At 50.2% G+C, this 17,476-nt stretch overlaps 1 protein-coding gene across 1 annotated transcript; it reads right to left on the bottom strand.

The window, feature by feature from the left end:
- Positions 1-11,717: 11,717 nt before the first annotated feature.
- GOLT1B (golgi transport 1B) lies at positions 11,718-17,458 on the bottom strand. Its single transcript, XM_069762776.1, has 5 exons — positions 17,301-17,458; positions 15,172-15,263; positions 14,567-14,745; positions 14,415-14,496; positions 11,718-12,100 (listed from the first exon to the last, which is right to left on the bottom strand). Exons 1-5 carry the CDS (start codon positions 17,323-17,325, stop codon positions 12,062-12,064), a joined length of 417 nt encoding a protein of 138 aa, XP_069618877.1. The 5' UTR covers positions 17,326-17,458; the 3' UTR covers positions 11,718-12,061.
- Between the last annotated feature and the right edge of the window lie 18 nt (positions 17,459-17,476).

The following is a 17,476-nucleotide window of genomic DNA, read 5'->3' as shown; positions in this document are numbered from 1 at the left end:
CTAAGCACACTGTGTTTCTGGATTGCCTTCATAACACCTGTCATTAGCAAACATAACAGTACAAGGAGCCTAACTAATGATTCTCAATAGAGGGAAAGAAAAAGTTCTGACATCATTTTTTTTTTTTCTGCTCTGTGTTCACTTTTTTTTTTTCCCCTAGACATTTGGGTGATTCTGGACACAGGTGTGGACATGGATATTCAGGGTCTGTGCTCTTCAATGGATAATCTCGTTATAAATGTACAAAAAATTCAAGATACTATTGATCAGAAATCTATGTTAGAACCAAGAATTCCTATTCCTGATTTGTTTTTTGGAGATAGAACTAAGTTTCTAAGTTTCAAAAATAATTGTAAGCTATTTCTGGCCTTGAAACCTCATTCTTCTGGTAATCCTATTCAACAGGTTTTGATTATTATTTCTTTTTTGCGCGGCGACCCTCAAGACTGGGCATTTTCTCTTGCGCCAGGAGACCCTGCATTGAGTAGTGTCGATGCGTTTTTCCTGGCGCTCGGATTGCTGTACGATGGGATTCAACCAGGGATTCAAGCTTCAGGAGGCTAATTTGCATATTCCAGGTGCCTTCTGGGAGAAGCGAAGTCTCCCTAAGCTAGAAGATCGTTGGGTACAGCCGGGACCAGCTGCTTCGAAAGCATCACCAAACCAGGGATTCAAGCTTCAGGAGGCTAATTTGCATATTCCAGGTGCCTTCTGGGAGAAGCAAAGTCTCCCTAAGCTAGAAGATCGTTGGGTACAGCCGGGACCAGCTGCTTCGAAAGCATCACCAAACCAGGGATTCAAGCTTCAGGAGGCTAATTTGCATATTCCAGGTGCCTTCTGGGAGAAGCGAAGTCTCCCTAAGCTAGAAGATCGTTGGGTACAGCCGGGACCAGCTGCTTCGAAAGCATCACCAAACCAGGGATTCAAGCTTCAGGAGGCTAATTTGCATATTCCAGGTGCCTTCTGGGAGAAGCGAAGTCTCCCTAAGCTAGAAGATCGTTGGGTACAGCCGGGACCAGATGCTTCGAAAGCATCACCAAACCAGGGATTCAAGCTTCAGGAGGCTAATTTGCATATTCCAGGTGCCTTCTGGGAGAAGCAAAGTCTCCCTAAGCTAGAAGATCGTTGGGTACAGCCGGGACCAGCTGCTTCGAAAGCATCACCAAACCAGGGATTCAAGCTTCAGGAGGCTAATTTGCATATTCCAGGTGCCTTCTGGGAGAAGCGAAGTCTCCCTAAGCTAGAAGATCGTTGGGTACAGCCGGGACCAGCTGCTTCGAAAGCATCACCAAACCAGGGATTCAAGCTTCAGGAGGCTAATTTGCATATTCCAGGTGCCTTCTGGGAGAAGCGAAGTCTCCCTAAGCTAGAAGATCGTTGGGTACAGCCGGGACCAGCTGCTTCGAAAGCATCACCAAACCAGGGATTCAAGCTTCAGGAGGCTAATTTGCATATTCCAGGTGCCTTCTGGGAGAAGCGAAGTCTCCCTAAGCTAGAAGATCGTTGGGTACAGCCGGGACCAGCTGCTTGGAAAGCATCACCAAACCAGGGATTCAAGCTTCAGGAGGCTAATTTGCATATTCCAGGTGCCTTCTGGGAGAAGCGAAGTCTCCCTAAGCTAGAAGATCGTTGGGTACAGCCGGGACCAGCTGCTTCGAAAGCATCACCAAACCAGGGATTCAAGCTTCAGGAGGCTAATTTGCATATTCCAGGTGCCTTCTGGGAGAAGCGAAGTCTCCCTAAGCTAGAAGATCGTTGGGTACAGCCGGGACCAGCTGCTTCGAAAGCATCACCAAACCGCGCGCCTGTAGGACATTATTGCAAGAGAGCTTGGCTGAGTAGATTACACAAGAAGGAAAACACACAGCAAGTCAGCAGGATCTAGGAGCAACATGGCAGATGTGACAACCTACATGGTGAGCTGCAGCATGTGCTACATGTTCACAGATCGACCAGAAGAAGAATCCAATTTCACCTGTCAGAAGTGTAGACTAGTGGCCCTTTTAGAAGAAAAGGTGCGGGGTCTGGAAGAAAGAATAGCAACTTTGAAACTCATCAAAGAGAATGAAGACTTTCTAGACAGAACAGAAGCATCTCTACTGGTCACAGAAGGTGCAAAAAGTGTCAGAGAACCTCCAAAAGCAGATGAGTGGAAGCATGTGACCAAAAGAAGCAAGAAGACCATGGAGAAATCACCAACCACACAACTGAAGAACCGATATCAAATCTTTGTAGAGGATGAAGATGGCACACCTAAGAATGAAGCAATACCAGCAAGCAAAAAAGAAAAGGGCACACAGCAACAAGTGACAGCAAAAAGTACAGCCAAGAAGCAACGAAGAGTGGTGGTGGTGGGAGACTCACTACTGAGAGGCACCGAAGCAGCCATCTGCAGACCGGACATAACTGCAAGAGAAGTATGCTGCCTTCCAGGTGCGATGATCAAGGATGTGACCGATAGGATACCAAAGCTCTTCAGCTCCAAGGACGTCCACCCATTTCTTCTGATACATGTTGGCACCAATGACACGGCAAGGAAGGACCTACCGACAATCTGCAAGGACTTTGAAGAGTTGGGGAAGAAAGTAAAGGAACTGGATGCACAGGTAGTTTTTTCTTCTATCCTTCCAGTAGACGGGCATGGCACCAGTGGATGGAACAGGATCCTTGATGCAAACAACTGGCTAAGACGATGGTGCAGACAACAAGGATTTGGATTCCTGGACCACGGTGTGAATTATTGGTATGATGGACTCCTCGCCAGAGACGGACTACACCTCAACAAACCTGGGAAACACACATTCGCCAGAAGACTCGCTACACTCATCAGGAGGGCGTTAAACTAGAAGAAGAGGGGATGGGAAGAAAAACATTAGACTCGAACAAAGACGACCCAGGAAAACATACTCAGAAGGGAGGTAAGAACATTTCTAAAACAATCCACAGCGAGGAGATTGGAACAAAACAAAATCCTCTAAACTGCATGCTCGCAAACGCCAGAAGCCTGACAAACAAGATGGAAGAACTAGAAGCAGAAATATCTACAGGTAACTTTGACATAGTGGGAATAACCGAGACATGGTTAGATGAAAGCTATGACTGGGCAGTTAACTTACAGGGTTACAGTCTGTTTAGAAAGGATCGTAAAAATCGGAGAGGAGGAGGGGTTTGTCTCTATGTAAAGTCTTGTCTAAAGTCCACTTTAAGGGAGGATATTAGCGAAGGAAATGAGGATGTCGAGTCCATATGGGTCCAAATTCATGGAGGGAAAAATGGTAACAAAATTCTCATTGGGGTCTGTTACAAACCCCCAAATATAACAGAAACCATGGAAAGTCTACTTCTAAAGCAGATAGATGAAGCTGCAACCCATAATGAGGTCCTGGTTATGGGGGACTTTAACTACCCGGATATTAACTGGGAAACAGAAACCTGTGAAACCCATAAAGGCAACAGGTTTCTGCTAATAACCAAGAAAAATTATCTTTCACAATTGGTGCAGAATCCAACCAGAGGAGCAGCACTTTTAGACCTAATACTATCTAATAGACCTGACAGAATAACAAATCTGCAGGTGGTCGGGCATTTAGGAAATAGCGACCACAATATTGTGCAGTTTCACCTGTCTTTCACTAGGGGGACTTGTCAGGGAGTCACAAAAACATTGAACTTTAGGAAGGCAAAGTTTGAACAGCTTAGAGATGCCCTTAATCTGGTAGACTGGGACAATATCCTCAGAAATGAGAATACAGATAATAAATGGGAAATGTTTAAGAACATCCTAAATAGGCAGTGTAAGCGGTTTATACCTTGTGGGAATAAAAGGACTAGAAATAGGAAAAACCCAATGTGGCTAAACAAAGAAGTAAGACAGGCAATTAACAGTAAAAAGAAAGCATTTGCACTACTAAAGCAGGATGGCACCATTGAAGCTCTAAAAAACTATAGGGAGAAAAATACTTTATCTAAAAAACTAATTAAAGCTGCCAAAAAGGAAACAGAGAAGCACATTGCTAAGGAGAGTAAAACTAATCCCAAACTGTTCTTCAACTATATCAATAGTAAAAGAATAAAAACTGAAAATGTAGGCCCCTTAAAAAATAGTGAGGAAAGAATGGTTGTAGATGACGAGGAAAAAGCTAACATATTAAACACCTTCTTCTCCACGGTATTCACGGTGGAAAATGAAATGCTAGGTGAAATCCCAAGAAACAATGAAAACCCTATATTAAGGGTCACCAATCTAACCCAAGAAGAGGTGCGAAACCGGCTAAATAAGATTAAAATAGATAAATCTCCGGGTCTGGATGGCATACACCCACGAGTACTAAGAGAACTAAGTAATGTAATAGATAAATCATTATTTCTTATTTTTAGTGACTCTATAGCGACAGGGTCTGTTCCGCAGGACTGGCGCATAGCAAATGTGGTGCCAATATTCAAAAAGGGCTCTAAAAGTGAACCTGGAAATTATAGGCCAGTAAGTCTAACCTCTATTGTTGGTAAAATATTTGAAGGGTTTCTGAGGGATGTTATTCTGGATTATCTCAATGAGAATAACTGTTTAACTCCATATCAGCATGGGTTTATGAGAAATCGCTTCTGTCAAACCAATCTAATCAGTTTTTATGAAGAGGTAAGCTATAGACTGGACCACGGTGAGTCATTGGACGTGGTATATCTCGATTTTTCCAAAGCGTTTGATACCGTGCCGCACAAGAGGTTGGTACACAAAATGAGAATGCTTGGTCTGGGGGAAAATGTGTGTAAATGGGTTAGTAACTGGCTTAGTGATAGAAAGCAGAGGGTGGTTATAAATGGTATAGTCTCTAACTGGGTCGCTGTGACCAGTGGGGTACCGCAGGGGTCAGTATTGGGACCTGTTCTCTTCAACATATTCATTAATGATCTGGTAGAAGGTTTACACAGTAAAATATCGATATTTGCAGATGATACAAAACTATGTAAAGCAGTTAATACAAGAGAAGATAGTATTCTGCTACAGATGGATCTGGATAAGTTGGAAACTTGGGCTGAAAGGTGGCAGATGAGGTTTAACAATGATAAATGTAAGGTTATACACATGGGAAGAAGGAATCAATATCACCATTACACACTGAATGGGAAACCACTGGGTAAATCTGACAGGGAGAAGGACTTGGGGATCCTAGTTAATGATAAACTTACCTGGAGCAGCCAGTGCCAGGCAGCAGCTGCCAAGGCAAACAGGATCATGGGGTGCATTAAAAGAGGTCTGGATACACATGATGAGAGCATTATACTGCCTCTGTACAAATCCCTAGTTAGACCGCACATGGAGTACTGTGTCCAGTTTTGGGCACCGGTGCTCAGGAAGGATATAATGGAACTAGAGAGAGTACAAAGGAGGGCAACAAAATTAATAAAGGGGATGGGAGAACTACAATACCCAGATAGATTAGCGAAATTAGGATTATTTAGTCTAGAAAAAAGACGACTGAGGGGCGATCTAATAACCATGTATAAGTATATAAGGGGACAATACAAATATCTCGCTGAGGATCTGTTTATACCAAGGAAGGTGACGGGCACAAGGGGGCATTCTTTGCGTCTGGAGGAGAGAAGGTTTTTCCACCAACATAGAAGAGGATTCTTTACTGTTAGGGCAGTGAGAATCTGGAATTGCTTGCCTGAGGAGGTGGTGATGGCGAACTCAGTCGAGGGGTTCAAGAGAGGCCTGGATGTCTTCCTGGAGCAGAACAATATTGTATCATACAATTATTAGGTTCTGTAGAAGGACGTAGATCTGGGTATTTATTATGATGGAATATAGGCTGAACTGGATGGACAAATGTCTTTTTTCGGCCTTACTAACTATGTTACTATGTTACTATGATGAGCCTAATTCAGTGGATCAGGCTGAGAAAAATTTGCTGGCTTTGTGCCAGGGTCAGGATGATATAGAAGTATATTGTCAGAAATTTAGGAAATGGTCAGTACTCACTCAGTGGAATGAATCTGCGCTGGCAGCTTTGTTCAGAAAGGGTCTCTCTGAGGCTCTTAAGGATGTCATGGTGGGATTTCCTATGCCTGCTGGTTTGAATGAGTCTTTGTCTTTGGCCATTCAGATCGGTCGACGCTTGCGCGAGCGTAAATCTGTGCACCATTTGGCGGTACTGCCTGAGGTTAAACCTGAGCCTATGCAGTGCGATAGGACTATGACTAGAGTTGAACGGCAGGAATACAGACGTCTGAATGGGCTGTGTTTCTACTGTGGTGATTCCACTCATGCTATTTCTGATTGTCCTAAGCGCACTAAGCGGTCCGCTAGGTCTGCCGTCATTGGTACTGTACAGTCCAAATTCCTTCTGTCCATTACCTTGATATGCTCTTTGTCGTCGTTTTCTGTCATGGCGTTTGTGGATTCGGGCGCTGCCCTGAATCTGATGGATTTGGAATATGCTAAACGTTGTGGGTTTTTCTTGGAGCCCTTGCAGTGTCCTATTCCATTGAGAGGAATTGATGCTACACCTTTGGCCAAGAATAAACCTCAATACTGGGCCCAGCTGACCATGTGCATGGCTCCTGCACATCAGGAGGTTATTCGCTTTCTGGTGTTGCATAATTTGCATGATATGGTCGTGTTGGGGTTGCCATGGCTACAAACCCATAATCCAGTATTGGATTGGAATTCCATGTCGGTATCCAGCTGGGGTTGTCAGGGGGTACATGGTGATGTTCCATTTTTGTCGATTTCGTCATCCACCCCTTCTGAGGTCCCAGAGTTCTTGTCTGATTATCAGGATGTATTTGAAGAGCCCAAGTCCGATGCTCTACCTCCGCATAGGGATTGTGATTGTGCTATCAATTTGATTCCTGGTAGTAAATTCCCTAAAGGTCGATTATTTAATTTGTCCGTACCTGAGCACGCCGCTATGCGCAGTTATGTGAAGGAATCCCTGGAGAAGGGACATATTCGCCCATCGTCATCACCACTGGGAGCAGGGTTCTTCTTTGTAGCCAAGAAGGATGGTTCGCTGAGACCGTGTATTGATTACCGCCTTCTTAATAAGATCACTGTTAAATTTCAGTATCCCTTGCCATTGTTATCTGACTTGTTTGCTCGGATTAAGGGGGCTAGTTGGTTCACTAAGATAGATCTTCGTGGTGCGTATAATCTGGTGAGAATCAGGCAAGGAGATGAATGGAAAACTGCATTCAATACGCCCGAGGGTCATTTTGAGTATCTGGTGATGCCGTTCGGACTTGCCAATGCTCCATCTGTGTTTCAGTCTTTTATGCATGACATCTTCCGTGAGTATCTGGATAAATTCCTGATTGTTTACTTGGATGACATTTTGATCTTCTCAGATGATTGGGAGTCTCATGTGAAGCAGGTCAGAATGGTTTTTCAGGTCCTGCGTGCTAACTCTTTGTTTGTGAAGGGATCAAAGTGTCTCTTTGGTGTGCAGAAGGTTTCATTTTTGGGGTTCATCTTTTCCCCTTCTACTATCGAGATGGATCCAGTTAAGGTCCAAGCCATCCAGGATTGGATTCAGCCGACATCTCTGAAAAGTCTGCAAAAGTTCCTGGGCTTTGCTAATTTTTATCGTCGCTTCATCTGCAATTTTTCTAGTATTGCTAAACCATTGACCGATTTGACCAAGAAGGGTGCTGATTTGGTTAATTGGTCTTCTGCTGCTGTGGAAGCTTTTCAGGAGTTGAAGCGTCGTTTTTGTTCTGCCCCTGTGTTGTGTCAGCCAGATGTTTCTCTTCCGTTCCAGGTCGAGGTTGATGCTTCTGAGATTGGAGCAGGGGCTGTTTTGTCGCAGAGAGGTTCTGATTGCTCAGTGATGAAACCATGCGCTTTCTTTTCCAGGAAGTTTTCGCCCGCTGAGCGTAATTATGATGTGGGCAATCGAGAGTTGCTGGCCATGAAGTGGGCATTCGAGGAGTGGCGTCATTGGCTTGAAGGAGCTAAGCATCGCGTGGTGGTATTGACTGATCATAAGAACTTGACTTATCTCGAGTCTGCCAAGCGCTTGAATCCTACACAGGCCCGTTGGTCGTTATTTTTTGCCCGCTTCGACTTTGTGATTTCGTACCTTCCGGGCTCTAAAAATGTGAAGGCGGATGCTCTGTCTAGGAGTTTTGTGCCCGACTCTCCGGGTTCATCTGAGCCGGCGGATATCCTCAAGGAAGGAGTCATTGTGTCTGCCATCTCCCCTGATTTGCGGCGGGTGCTGCAAAAATTTCAGGCGAATAAACCTGATCGTTGTCCAGCAGAGAAACTGTTCGTCTCTGATAGGTGGACTAATAAACTTATCTCTGAACTTCATTGTTCGGTGTTGGCTGGTCATCCTGGAATCTTTGGTACCAGAGAGTTAGTGGCTAGATCCTTCTGGTGGCCATCTCTGTCACGGGATGTACGTGCTTTTGTGCAGTCCTGTGGGATTTGTGCTAGGGCTAAGCCCTGCTGTTCTCGTGCCAGTGGGTTGCTTTTGCCCTTGCCGGTCCCAAAGAGGCCTTGGACACATATTTCGATGGATTTCATTTCTGACCTTCCCGTTTCTCAAAAGATGTCAGTCATTTGGGTGGTCTGTGATCGCTTTTCTAAAATGGTCCATCTGGTGCCCTTGGCTAAATTGCCTTCCTCCTCTGATTTGGTGCCTTTGTTCTTCCAGCATGTGGTTCGTTTGCATGGCATTCCTGAGAATATTGTTTCTGACAGAGGTTCCCAGTTTGTTTCAAGGTTTTGGCGAGCCTTTTGTGGTAGGATGGGCATTGACCTATCCTTTTCCTCGGCTTTCCATCCTCAGACTAATGGCCAGACCGAACGAACCAATCAGACCTTGGAAAAATATCTGAGATGTTTTGTTTCTGTAGACCAGGATGATTGGGTGTCCTTTTTGCCGTTGGCTGAGTTCGCCCTTAATAATCGGGCCAGCTCGGCTACCTTGGTTTCTCCATTTTTTTGCAATTCTGGGTTCCATCCTCGTTTCTCTTCAGGACAGGTTGAGTCTTCGGACTGTCCTGGTGTGGATTCTGTGGTGGATAGGTTGCAGCAGATCTGGACTCAGGTAGTGGACAATTTGACCTTGTCCCAGGAGAAGGCTCAACTTTTCGCTAATCTCAGACGCCGTGTGGGTCCCCGACTTCGTGTTGGGGATCTGGTTTGGTTATCTTCTCATCATATTCCTATGAAGGTTTCCTCTCCTAAATTTAAACCTCGTTTTATTGGTCCGTATAGGATTTCTGAGGTTCTCAATCCTGTGTCTTTTCGTTTGACCCTCCCAGACTCCTTTTCCATACATAATGTATTCCATAGGTCGTTGTTGCGGAGATACGTGGCACCTATGGTTCCATCTGTTGAGCCTCCTGCCCCGGTTTTGGTGGAGGGGGAATTGGAGTATATTGTGGAGAAGATTTTGGATTCTCGTGTTTCTAGACGGAAACTCCAGTATCTGGTTAAATGGAAGGGTTATGCTCAGGAAGATAATTCCTGGGTTTTTGACTCTGATGTTCATGCTTCCGATCTTGTTCGTGCCTTTCATGCGGCTCATCCTGGTCGGCCTGGGGGCTCTGGTGAGGGTTCGGTGACCCCTCCTCAAGGGGGGGGTACTGTTGTGAATTCTGTGGCTGAATTCACTCCTGTGGTCACAAGTGGTACTGCAGCTTCTGAGCTTCCTCCCTCAGGTGTTCTGGTGAGCTCGTTAACTGCTTCATTACTTAACTCCGCCTGATGCTGCTATCCTTGCTCCTTGTCAATGTTTCAGTGTTGGATCTGAGCTTCTCCTGATTGTTCCTGTGACCTGCTGCTCTGTATAGCTAAGTGCTTTTTGCTTTTTTGTTGCTTTTTTTCTGTCCAGCTTGTCTTTTGTTTTGCTGGAAGCTCTGAGACGCAAAGGGTGTACCGCCGTGCCGTTAGTTCGGCACGGTGGGTTTTTTTTTGCCCCCTTTGCGTGGTTTTGCTTTAGGGTTTTTTGTAGACTGCAAAGTTCGCTTTACTGTCCTCGCTCTGTCCTAGAATATCGGGCCCCACTTTGCTGAATCTATTTCATCCCTACGTTTTGTCTTTTCATCTTACTCACAGTCATTATATGTGGGGGGCTGCCTTTTCCTTTGGGGAATTTCTCTGGGGCAAGTCAGGCCTATTTTTCTATCTTCAGGCTAGCTAGTTTCTTAGGCTGTGCCGAGTTGCCTAGGTAGTTGTTAGGCGCAATCCACAGCCGCTTTTAGTTGTGTTTAGGATAGGATCAGGTGAGCAGTCTACAGAGTTTCCACGTCTCAGAGCTCGTTCTTGTATTTTTGGGTATTTGTCAGATCACTGTGTGCGCTCTGATCGCTAAGCACACTGTGTTTCTGGATTGCCTTCATAACACCTGTCATTAGCAAACATAACACTAAGCCACATGTGTGTTAATTTCTGTTTTAGTCCGTTTTTTTTTTAATACCTTTTATAAACACTGCCTAATTCTTTTTGGAGTAAAATATATTTACTAGCTACGTTTTCCTTGTTCTAAAATCCTAATTTCTCTGAAGTTAAAGGGACCCTGTCACCTGAATTTGGAGGGAACAATCTTCAGCCATAGGGGCGGGGTTTTCGGGTGTTTGATTCACCCTTTCCTTACCCGCTGGCTGCAATATTGGATTGAAGTTCATTCTCTGTCCTCCATAGTACACTCCTGTGCAAGGCAAGATTGCCTTGTGCAGGCATGTACTACGGAGGACAGAGAATGAACTTCAATCCAATATTGCAGCCAGCATGCAGCCAGCGGGTAAGGAAAGGGTGAATCAAACCCCGCCCCTATGGCTGAAGATTGTTCCCTCCAAATTCAGGTGACAGAGTCCCTTTCATTACGCTACTAATTTGGGTCGGGGGAAGTCCCCTCCCCCGCCACCACATGGCGAACCACTGAATGATATGAAAGAACTGTAAGTTCATTTTCACCTTTAATCCTTGTTATTTTTGTAATTGTCTGTACATACGATACTTGTTTTCTTTTATAATATCTTTTTACCCTTGTGTAAACACTGCCTACATATTTTGGAGTAAAATATATAAAATTACTAGCTTTGTCTCTCCTTGCTCTGTAACGTATGGTCACGTCCTCTGAAGTGAATTACGCTACTAATTGGGTTGGCTCTGGACCCTTTAATAATTAAGAAATCGGAGCTGGTGGCAGCGAAAAGTGTCCTGAGCCGTTGGGAAAACTGGTAGCGACGGATGGCGTTGATAATTATTGTTCCCGCCTGTGTGGGTGTAGTTTTATCGCCCTCGCTGCAGGGTGTCCATTAGCCAGTACATAGTAAGACAGCCTTTCTGGTGACTAATTATACTAGGTGTAGTACCCTGTCTGACCTGAGGGTAAGAGGGGCGCCAGAGAGCTGCAAGTTACAAACCGGAACTGGGATATACATAAATCCCCTTCAGAAAGAACTGGGGCAACCAAACAACCCCGGTTCATGACATATTGGTGTGAGTGGTGGGGATGATAAAGATATCCTCCCTGTGAACCGTGACAACGGGATTTCATAAAATCTCCTACACTATGCTGTAACATCTGGATGCTGCGGATGTACGCAGCGTCTAATCTGCAGAAAATACTGAAGGAATCCGGACAGTGGAAACATAACACTGGGTCTGCGGAGCGCTGTGTTCAGTACTGACCCCTGGCTCCGGCCTTGTACTACCACCCTCAGCCGAGCCGTCCCACCCCCACACATCAAAGTTGGGCCATATTTACAAAGTGGGTTTATTCGCGCAGTCATGACCCTTTTCTGAGTTCGGTATAAATCCTGCGTTCGCTTTGTCCCGCGCGGCGTTTCCCGGAAAGTCTCGGCAGCAGCGGTCTCCGGAGTGTCGCAGCGTCTCCGCGCTCTATAAATAAAACCTCCTCCTTCCGTCCTCCGCTCAAGGAGCCGCCGACCTCAGAAATAAAACTGCGTCTTGTAAATAAAGTTTTGTCCGTGAAGTGCGAGGAGGTTTGCGGCTCCGCCCACTGGACACAAGGAGGAAAAGTCCAGACAAGGCTCAGTGTGAGCGTAACAGGCTCCGCCCCCAGCCAGGCTCCGCCCCCGCTTACACCATGTTGTTACTCTCTCCGGCTTTATCCACGAGCTGCAACAAAAGAGAAGAAGCGGATCAGAGCGGCTGCGGATTTAGAAACGGCGCTAGGAATTGGCGCGACCTGGCCCCGGCCAGAGACAGGCGCCTCCTCGCTGGAGCCTCGGTCAGCTGGTGATTGACTGGTACGCAGCCCCCATGCAGAGTAATGACGGAAGTGGGTACTGACCAGCGCTCAGCTCCGCGTCGCTCTATGGCGGCTTTAATAACGGAGAGAAAAAAAAATAGGTTTCTTTGTAAATTCCATGGTCTCTGGAGGACCCCAATATTCCCAACTGTCTGGATAGTCATGGGGGAGGAGCCAAGCTGTGGGACTACTACCCTCATCATTGTCACACCACACATTGGCCTACAACATTCTAATAGACACAGGGGCGGAGTAACCAATGAAGTGTCATTCTAGGACAGCAAAAATGTTCTCAAGCCACGCCCACAACATGGTGCGTCCACAGTGCAACGAGCCACGCCCACTAAACAAGCCACGTCCACTGTGCAACGAGTCACGTCCACAACGCAACAAGCTGAACCCAGAGTGAAACAAGCCGCGCCCACAACACGAGCCACACCTACCACGAGCCATGCTCACAACGCAACAAGCTGCACGTCAAGCCACGTCCACAATGAAACAAACCAAGTCCAGTGCAGCAAGCCACACCACAACAAGCCACGATCACAACACAACAAGCCATGCCCACAGTGCAACAAGCCGCACCACAAAAAGCCACGCCCACAAGTTGAACCCACAATGCAACAAGCCGCGACCACGGTGCAACAAACCATGCCCACAACAAGCCACGCCCACAAGCCTCTCCCATGGTGCAAGAAGCCATGCCCACGGTGCAACAAGACGGACCCACAATGCAACAAGTCGCGCTCACAACGCAACATGCAAAGCCCACACCGCAACAAGCCACGCCCACAACACAACAAGTTGAACCCACAGTGAAACAAGCCCCACAAACAAGCCGCGCCCACTACTCAAGCCACGAACACAAGCCATGACCATAACGCAACAAGTCAAAAATTGTCACAAACACCTACGAAATCTGGAACATTTACCCAGAAAACCTGCCTCTTTATGCTGTCAATGTCAGAGGTAAAAAAGAACAAAAAACGACCAGAGGGAGGAGGAGAAGAAAAGGTGAAAAGAGGGAGGAGATGAGGAAAAAAGGGCAAGGGGGGGGGGAGAAAAAGGGCCGGAATGGGGAGGAGGAGGAAGAAGAAGAAAGGGCCAGAAGAGGGAGCAGGAGGAGAAGAAATGGCCAGAAGGGGGAGGAAGAGAAGGAAAAGGAAGGGCTAGAATGGGTAGGAGGTGGAGAAAAAGGATCAGAAGGGGAAGAGGAGAAGGAAGGGCCAGAAGGAGAAGAAAGGGCCAGAATGGGGAAGAGGAGGAGAAAAAGGGCCAGAATGGGGAGGCCAGAAGGGGGAGGAGGAAGAAGAAAGGGCCAGAAGAGAGAGGAGGAGGAGGAAGAGAAGAAATGGCCAGAATGGGGAGGAGAAAAAGGGCCAGAATGGGGAGGAGATGGAGAAAAAGGATCAGTAGGGGGAAGAGAAGGGCCAGAAGGAGAAGAAAGGGCCAGAAGAGGGAGGAGCAAAAGACGAAAAGGTCAGAAGAGGGGGGAGGAGAAAAAGGGCCAGAAGGGGGAGGAGGTGGAGAAAAAGGGCCAGAAGGGGGAGGAGGTGGAGAAAAAGGATCAGAAGGGGGAAGAGGAGAAGAAAGGACCAGAAGAGGGAGAAGAAGAATAAGAAAGGGCCAGAAGAGGGAGGAGGAGGAGGAGGAGAAGAAGAGAGGGCCAGAAGAGGGAGGAGGAGGAGGAGGAGAAGAAGAGAGGGCCAGAAGAGGGAGGAGGAGGAGGAGAAGGAAGGGCCAGAAGAGGAAGGAGAATAAGAAAAGGTCAGAAGAGGGAGAAGGAAGAGCCAGAATGGGGAGGAGAAAAAAGGCCATAAGAGCCCTGAGAAGGGGCCAGAAGATGAAGGCTTGCTCCGCTCTCCCTGTTGGGTACTCAAGCTTCTATGAGACAGGTGTCACAGACTTGATGTGGCGCCATCTGCTGGAGTCTTTCATACCAACAACCTCCAGAACCTGAGTGCAGACTTTCTGAAGTTAAAGGGGCGGCGCACCTTGGGCTGGACTCCATGTACACAAGTATCATAAAGCCATGAGCCCCCGTAATGCAGGAGATAGGCCCATCTCCCTACTCATAAGTATTGTGCAGTAAATACAATCTATCGCTCTCTGTTATCAGCCACTGGGCCTGTCAGCAACATGGTATCAGCCCGGACTGCAGCCATTGGAGTGTGATCTCACCGAGCTGATCCCAGGTAAATTCAGGATGGATCCCAACACGGGAACTCTCCGTATGAAACCGATCACCACCGGGAAGAAGCCCCTGTAAGAGAACAGCAGTAAATATCCAGAAGCCCCCGAGCCGCCCCTCCCCCACCAGACCATGGCGCTACCTGAAGAGTAAGAAGAAGCCGTAGATCTCCAGGACCATCCCGATGAGGGGCCACCCAACCAGGACCACAAGCACCCCCCCGAGGAAGAAAGCCGTGGCCTTCACTTTATGCTTCTGGAAGAAGAAACGGAAAGTCCTCTCCAGCCCGATGACGAACGCCAGACCCGCCACAAAGAGGACCTGCAAGAGACGGCGTGAGACCCCAATACCACCGCCCCCGCATGGTCCCAAGATCACGTCTTATCCTCCAGTCACCTCCGGAGCTGCACTCAGTATTCTGCTGTTACATCGTGTCCTATTCTCCAGTCACCTCCAGAGCTGCACTCAATATTCTGCTGTTACATCTTGTCTTATCCTCCGGTCACCTCCAGAGCTGCGGTCACTATTCTCCTGTTACATCATGTCTTATCCTCCGGTCACCTCCAGAGCTGCGGTCACTATTCTGCTGTTACATCTTGTCTTATCCTCCGGTCACCTCCAGAGCTGCACTCACTGCCATGCTGGTCACGGCTGCTTTCTGCCTTGCCGTCAGCACTGTCCAGATGGTGACGTTCCCACAATGCACTGCCCCATGTGATGTGGACGCCTCCCTTCCCCCGCACTCACATTTCCAATGGCGAGCAGCGCCTTGTCGAAGAACAGTAACATCCCGAAGAAGAGGAAGAAGACGCCGAAGCCGGTGAGTCCCATCCCGATCTCTGCAGAGAAAAGGGAAATCGTGAGCCGGATCCAGGAGGCACTGCTGCCGCCAATCACACGGGGAGCTGCAGACAATCGAAGGGGGGGGGGCGGAGGAGCCAATGAGCCAGTCCAATCGTCACACGTATTGTTACAATGTATCAGTCTGGAGATCAGAGCACAGTCTGGATACAACTGTAACAAGCCCTCAGCTGTCACGCCCCATCCTCCCTCCTCGCCCCGGTGACATCACGCCCCGTCCTCCCTCCTCGCCCCGGTGACATCACGCCCCGTCCTCCCTCCTCGCCCCGGTGACATCACGCCCCGTCCTCCCTCCTCGCCCCGGTGACATCACGCCCCGTCCTCCCTCCTCGCCCCGGTGACATCACGCCCCGTCCTCCCTCCTCGCCCCGGTGACATCACACCCCGTCCTCCCTCCTCGCCCCGGTGAAATCACGCCCCGTCCTCCCTCCCCCCCAGTGACATCACGCCCCGTCCTCCCTCCTCGCCCCGGTGACATCACGCCCCGTCCTCCCTCCTCGCCCCGGTGACATCACGCCCCGTCCTCCCTCCCCCCCAGTGACATCACGCCCCGTCCTCCCTCCCCCCCAGTGACATCACGCCCCGTCCTCCCTCCCCCCAGTGACATCACGCCCCGTCCTCCCTCCCCCCCAGTGACATCGCGCCCCGTCCTCCCTCCCCCCCCGGTGACATCACGCCCCGTCCTCCCTCCTCGCCCCGGTGACATCACGCCCCGTCCTCCCTCCTCGCCCCGGTGACATCACGCCCCGTCCTCCCTCCTCCCCCCGGTGACATCACGCCCCGTCCTCCCTCCTCCCCCCGGTGACATCACGCCCCGTCCTCCCTCCTCCCCCCGGTGACATCACGCCCCGTCCTCCCCCCCCCGGTGACATCACGCCCCGTCCTCCCCCCCCCGGTGACATCACGCCCCGTCCTCCCTCCCCCCCGGTGACATCACGCCCCGTCCTCCCTCCCCCCCGGTGACATCACGCCCCGTCCTCCCTCCCCCCCAGTGACATCACGCCCCGTCCTCCCTCCCCCCCAGTGACATCACGCCCCGTCCTCCCTCCCCCCCAGTGACATCACGCCCCGTCCTCCCTCCCCCCCAGTGACATCACGCCCCGTCCTCCCTCCCCCCCAGTGACATCGCGCCCCGTCCTCCCTCCCCCCCAGTGACATCGCGCCCCGTCCTCCCTCCCCCCCAGTGACATCACGCCCCGTCCTCCCCCCCCCGGTGACATCACGCCCCGTCCTCCCCCCCCCGGTGACATCACGCCCCGTCCTCCCCCCCCCGGTGACATCACGCCCCGTCCTCCCCCCCCCGGTGACATCACGCCCCGTCCTCCCTCCCCCCCGGTGACATCACGCCCCGTCCTCCCCCCCCCCGGTGACATCACGCCCCGTCCTCCCCCCCCCGGTGACATCACGCCCCGTCCTCCCCCCCCCGGTGACATCACGCCCCGTCCTCCCCCCCCCGGTGACATCACGCCCCGTCCTCCCCCCCCGGTGACGTCACGCCCCGTCCTCCTTTCCCCGGTGACATCACGCCCCGTCCTCCCCCCCCCCCAGTGACATCACGCCCCGTCCTCCCTCCCCCCCAGTGACATCACGCCCCGTCCTCCCTCCCCCCCAGTGACATCACGCCCCGTCCTCCCTCCCCCCCAGTGACATCACGCCCCGTCCTCCCTCCCCCCCAGTGACATCACGCCCCGTCCTCCCTCCTCGCCCCGGTGACATCACGCCCCGTCCTCCCTCCTCGCCCCGGTGACATCACGCCCCGTCCTCCCTCCCCCCCAGTGACATCACGCCCCGTCCTCCCCCCCCCGGTGACATCACGCCCCGTCCTCCCCCCCCCGGTGACATCACGCCCCGTCCTCCCCCCCCCGGTGACATCACGCCCCGTCCTCCCCCCCGGTGACATCACGCCCCGTCCTCCTCCCCCCCAGCAGCTGACGCTTGGCAGCACACAGTCGCCGGACACAGCTGTGGAGCCGCCTCATCCCTGCACACACGCTGTACCGGAGCTGCGCCCTTACTCTGGGTGTCGGTGAGGGAGATCATGGTGGCGCCGCCGGCTGCAGACGGGACGGGCTCTCGGTGTCAGATAATTGGGGAAAACCGGCTGCAAACGACGGCCACGTCTTCCGGAAACACGCAGCGCGCCGCAGAGCCGCCAGCCAATCACAGCTCTCCCTCACATGCCCCTCCTATT

The sequence above is a fragment of the Ranitomeya imitator genome, chromosome 4 (genome assembly GCF_032444005.1).
Source record: "Ranitomeya imitator isolate aRanImi1 chromosome 4, aRanImi1.pri, whole genome shotgun sequence".
Lineage (NCBI taxonomy): Eukaryota > Metazoa > Chordata > Amphibia > Anura > Dendrobatidae > Ranitomeya > Ranitomeya imitator.
The sequence above is the reverse complement of the archived record's forward strand: the minus strand, read 5'-3'. Positions and strand labels throughout refer to the sequence as shown.

Excerpts from the sequence above, each read along its gene's own strand:
- GOLT1B (XM_069762776.1), bottom strand. The coding sequence starts at position 17,325 with ATGATCTCCCTCACCGACACCCAGA. Across the intron at positions 14,497-14,566 it reads GGCTTCTTCTTACTCTTCAG|GGGCTTCTTCCCGGTGGTGA; the intron begins GTAGCGCCATGG and ends GTTCTCTTACAG. Across the intron at positions 12,101-14,414 it reads ATTTACCTGGGATCAGCTCG|CTCGTGGATAAAGCCGGAGA; the intron begins GTGAGATCACAC and ends CTTTTGTTGCAG.